We start from the raw sequence: 4,741 nt of genomic DNA, 5'->3' as shown, positions 1-4,741 counted from the left end.
AACATGGAATAACACCCTCACTCCTACCTTACCATTCTTCTCCCAATATACATCTCTTCTTAGAAGAAAAGAAGTTATTTTGCCAAGTTAAACACCACAAAGAATAAACAAGGAGTTTAGTTTTATTTTGTCTGTGCATTTGCAAAACACTTAGGACACAGAAAAAAATAAAACCTCCTGTGAAAAAAATTACACTTACAAAAGGAGGCCTGAGAGGGATTAGCGCCTTAGCCCCTGGGAGCTACAGCAACTCTGATTGGTCCAAGGAAGTGAACAGATATTGGGAGGCTATAACAAGAGGAAAGGCAATGAGAAATCACTGAGGGAGAGGGCCTCGAAGTGGGCCTCGAGGGGGAACTGGAGGCCGGGGAGTGGGTCTGGGTGGAGGGAGGGGCCCCCGCTGGTAGCCGTAGGGTGGAGGTCGTGGAGGGCCAGTGTATCCATGAGGGGGCATCAGTGGAGGAGGTCCACGCATACCATGCGGAGGCATAGGACCTGGGTGACCTGCAGGAAGAAAAGGAAAACTTAGTAAAAACAAGAAACAGGAGACAGTTCACACTGGGACAATGCAGAGAGAGGATAGACAGGGAGACAGTGAAAAGAAATCTAAGAAAGAAAAGTAAGGAAGTGCAGTGGATAAGAGGTGTGACAAAAGAAGCTGCAAGAATGCCACGTGAGGATGAGGGAGGTGGCTACAGCCTACTCACCCATGGGAGAGCCGAACGGAGGCCCTCGGGGGGGCATGCCCATTGGAGGAGGTCCAGGATGAGGCATTCCAGGTGGTGGTCGGGGTGGTGGCTGCCCCCCAGAGCCAGGGGGCCCAGCATGGGGGTGTCCTAAGCCATGAGGGCCATGGTGGGCCAGCTGCATCTGAGACATCCCTATGAGAACAAAACAGACACAAAGAGAAAGGAGACAAAAGGAAGTTAGACAAGAGGGCAAAGAAAACGAGACAGGAAGAGAAGAAAATGGAGAAGCAAGTGACATCAGGAAGAAGAGCATGGAAAATAAGGCTGGTAAAAAGTGCCCTTAGCCTTGACTCCATTCCAAGAGAACAAACCAACCAACTACCCAATCAACTCCCTGCCCCCTGCAGCTCACTTGCTCCTTCCATGATTTAGGCACTGTAATAGTGCTGCAAAGTACATAACAAATGGCGTGATTATTCTACGGAGTAGGATTTGGGAAGGTAACAGAGATGCTGTCTGAGCGAAGATGTAATTCTAAAGGAGGAAAAGGAATTTTTCAGGTGGACAGCAGAATGGGAACAGAATATTCCAGGCAGAAAAGATTAGCATGTGCAAAGCACGTGTATGATCAACAGCATAGTATGTGAAAGGAAATCCAGTAACTCAGTAATCAGGAGCAGCGTGCAGTCATAGGAGTAAGGGGAAGTAGCCAGATGGTGAAAAGCCTAGAATGCTACGGCAGTGAGTTTGGGTTTCACTCTGTAGATAAAAGGGAGCAACAGAAGAATTTTGAGCAAGGGTGTGTGAACATCTGTATTTTAGAAAAATTACTCTGTGGAAGTCGATGAAAGGTAGAGATAATTAGAGTCGAAGTGTCAGGATATTACTACAATAAATTAGGTGTGAAATAATGAGGATATGAGAGCCTGAACTAGGGCACTGGCAGTGGAGGTCGATGCCAGATATAAATAAGACTTGGTGTTAAGAGTGGAGTGACAGGGAATAGTCAAACATAACTCCTAGATTTCTGAATCAAGCACCTGAAAACAAAGAAAACTAGAGAAAGAATAGGTTTGAAGGGGAATGGCAGAAGAATGGAGCTGTCCATTAAACACCAAGATTAAGGGTATGGAATGTTAATAACCATGGAACAGAGATACAGATCTAGGAGGCATCAGTGTACAAATAATGGAACTATGCAGAAAAGAGAGCCAAACACAAAAACCTAGGTACAAGCAGAGAAAAAGGAGCCCATTAAGGTGGATGAGATTAAGGATTCAGAGAGATAGATGGAGAATCCAGAAAAATCAAAAGAGACAAGATTTTCAAACAGGAGGACATGGCCAGTTTCAAGTATAGCAAAGGTCAAACCAGATAAGGAGCAGAAGTGTCCCCTAGACCTGGCAATTAGGTCACTGCTTTTGGGTGGAATTCAGAGGAGAGAATGGAAGTAAAAGTTTAGGAAACAAAAAATAGCAAGTATGGTAAAACTGAAATAAGAAATGAAGACAGGGTGGTAGTTGTTAAAGTAAACAGAGTAAAGTATCTTGTATTTACTTTTACAAAAGAATGTCTGAAAGAAAGGAGAACTCTGGGACTATTTATTATTGCTGAAGGACAAAGAGCAGCAGCATAAGTGGTGATAGAGCTCCTCTACCAAGCTCATTCCTCTCCTTCCCAGCAAAGAACACCCACCTGGATGGGGCATCCCACCCGGTGGGAATGGGTGAGGATGTGAGTGTCCATGTCCAGGATGTCCAGCCCCTGGGGTTCCTGCTGATGGGGGGCCATGTCCTCCAGCTCCAGGAGGCATAGGTGGTGGGGGCATGGCTGGGGGTATCCCAGGTGGAAGGGCTCCAGGAGGCGGTACAGGTGGTGGGAAGGAGCCAGGAGGAGGCATGCCTATAGAGAAAATGTAAAAAGAGTTAACGACAGTGAGAAGAGAGTGCCTTTAGAGAGCCTGTTCCAATCTGGCCTCTCCAGGAAGGATGAGCTCTTTCCCCCTCCTCCCAGCTCTCTAAAGTCAGAAGCAATGCTAGATGACTCAAACAACACCTTCTGGAGAAATTCAACAACTTGCTTCCCTCCACAATCATCACCCCTCAATCCCTTTCTTATCACTTACTGACTCAATGTCCTTCCCTTTCCAGGTTCTTTTTCCTTCTCCTTACCTGCCAGCCCCCCAACCCAAGACAAACATGTTTTTTCGTTTGTTTGTTTTTGTTTTTTGTGGTACGCAGGCCTCTCTCACTGTTGTGGCCTCTCCCGTTGCAGAGCACAGGCCACAGACTCCGGACACACAGGCTCAGCGGCCACGGCTCACAGGCCTAGCCGCTCCGCGGCATGCGGGATCTTCCCGGACCGGGGCACCAACCCGTGTCCCCTGCATCGGCAGGCGGACTCTCAACCACTGCGCCACCAGGGAAGCCCCCAAACATATTTTTTATCAAAAGCTTTACCTGGTGGAGGAAGCCCAGACCCCAGTGATGATACCACAGGATTCGGAGCAGAGGGTGGAGGGGGTGCATCTGCAAACAGCTGATGAGGGCGGTCAGCCTGGGAGAGTGGGTTCTGTGCTGCCAGAAGTCGTTCAGCGGCTGAGCCATGGCGTTCACCTTTGGAGTCCTTCTTGAAAGCATAGGACACGGTGATTGGGCGGTTACAGAGGTACTGCCCGTTCATGGCCTCAATCGCTGCATCCGAAGCATCAAATGAAGCGAAATTAATAAAGGCATAACCTTTGGAGTTGCCTGTGTCAGGGTCCCGCATAATCTTGGGGGTTTGTAAGATGACCCCAAAGGCGCTAAAAGTATCATAAAGCAACTTCTCATCGATCTCTGGGTCCAGGTTCCCAATGAAAATGTTGGCCCCCACATCCAGGTTTTTGTTGTGAGCTGATGCCTTGTTCACCCGTATTGGTTTCCCATAGAGTTTGATCATGTTCATGATCTTAATGGCATAGTCAGCATCTTCCTCACTCAAGAATTCCACAAAGCCATAGCCTGGGGGAGTGCAAAGAAGAGGTTAACAAGTGATTCCAAATGAGGTATAACTCATTTACCTTCTGAAGCACAAAGAACAAGAAATAATAATCTCACTTCAACTGAGAATGGTTCCAGAAACAAACTGTGAGTTAGGCTTAAGAGAACAAAATCCTTAGTTTGCTCATTCCAAGACAGTTATGAATACTGCTGGGGGCCTCCTGGAGTAGCCTGTCCCCTCAAAACATAACTGCAATTCTTGCCATGTACTCACCTTGGTGCTGACCAGTGACTCTATCCTTTGGCATGTGGGTGTTGACTACTGGCCCTGCTTGGAGAAATAGCTCCCACAGCAGTGGTTCGCTAACCTTCTCATCGAGGCCCCCCACATACACAGTGGCATCTGGAGGACAGGATTAGGAGGTTAGGGCAGAGATGAGAGAAGATAGGGAGGTAACGGGAACATGAAGATGGAACCCAGGCGGGGGATTTGGGGGTTGAGACAGGGTATAGGAGCAAAGAGGGAAAGAGAGAGAGAGAAAAAAAAGACGTTAGCTTAAGCCCTTACACCTCCTCCTTTCCAGAAAACAGATAAACTTCTTAAGTCTAACTTAGAGTTCTAGAGCAAATTCACTTCGTAACTTTTCTTTTTCTTTTTTTTTTTTTTTTTTTGAGTGGGAAGGCAACAGGGGATTGGACATAGCATCACACCTACAGGCCTCAGCCTGCACCCGTCCATCCCGTCCCCAGCAGGCATCGGGGCAGGTCTGGCACCCTTCGGAACGGCCCAATCTCCCGCCCCGGAGGAAACACTGCTGGCCCTAATCGGGGCCCCCCAAACGCCCTGAGTTCATTCCGGGCTTGTCCCCTCCAGTCACCCTGGTTCCGCTCGGAGATCGGCCCGGCCGCCATGGCGAAAGAACTCCCGCCGTCTCCAGACAACGATCCCGCCCCCTGACCTCAGTCACAACTTCCACTTCCGGGGCGAAAGCTGACGTGAGGCGGTGGGCGGGCCCTAGGCAGGGGAGGAGCCGGAAGCGGCCGCGGCCATCTTAGGAGCCGCTGATACTT

At 48.8% G+C, this 4,741-nt stretch overlaps 1 protein-coding gene across 1 annotated transcript; it reads right to left on the bottom strand.

Annotated features, from left to right (window-relative positions):
* Positions 1 to 106: 106 nt before the first annotated feature.
* On the bottom strand, positions 107 to 4,647 carry SF3B4 (splicing factor 3b subunit 4). Its single transcript, XM_022564126.3, has 6 exons — positions 4,549 to 4,647; positions 3,945 to 4,073; positions 3,149 to 3,691; positions 2,385 to 2,591; positions 708 to 881; positions 107 to 504 (listed from the first exon to the last, which is right to left on the bottom strand). The coding sequence occupies exons 1-6, from the start codon at positions 4,580 to 4,582 to the stop codon at positions 317 to 319; spliced, it is 1,275 nt and encodes a 424-aa protein (XP_022419834.1). The 5' UTR covers positions 4,583 to 4,647; the 3' UTR covers positions 107 to 316.
* Between the last annotated feature and the right edge of the window lie 94 nt (positions 4,648 to 4,741).

The sequence above is a fragment of the Delphinapterus leucas genome, chromosome 1 (genome assembly GCF_059928025.1).
Source record: "Delphinapterus leucas isolate spDelLeu-1000000601 "Yukka" chromosome 1, BTC_Dleu_Yukka2, whole genome shotgun sequence".
NCBI classification, from domain to species: Eukaryota; Metazoa; Chordata; class Mammalia; order Artiodactyla; family Monodontidae; genus Delphinapterus; species Delphinapterus leucas.
This window is presented reverse-complemented; position numbering and strand designations above follow the sequence as displayed.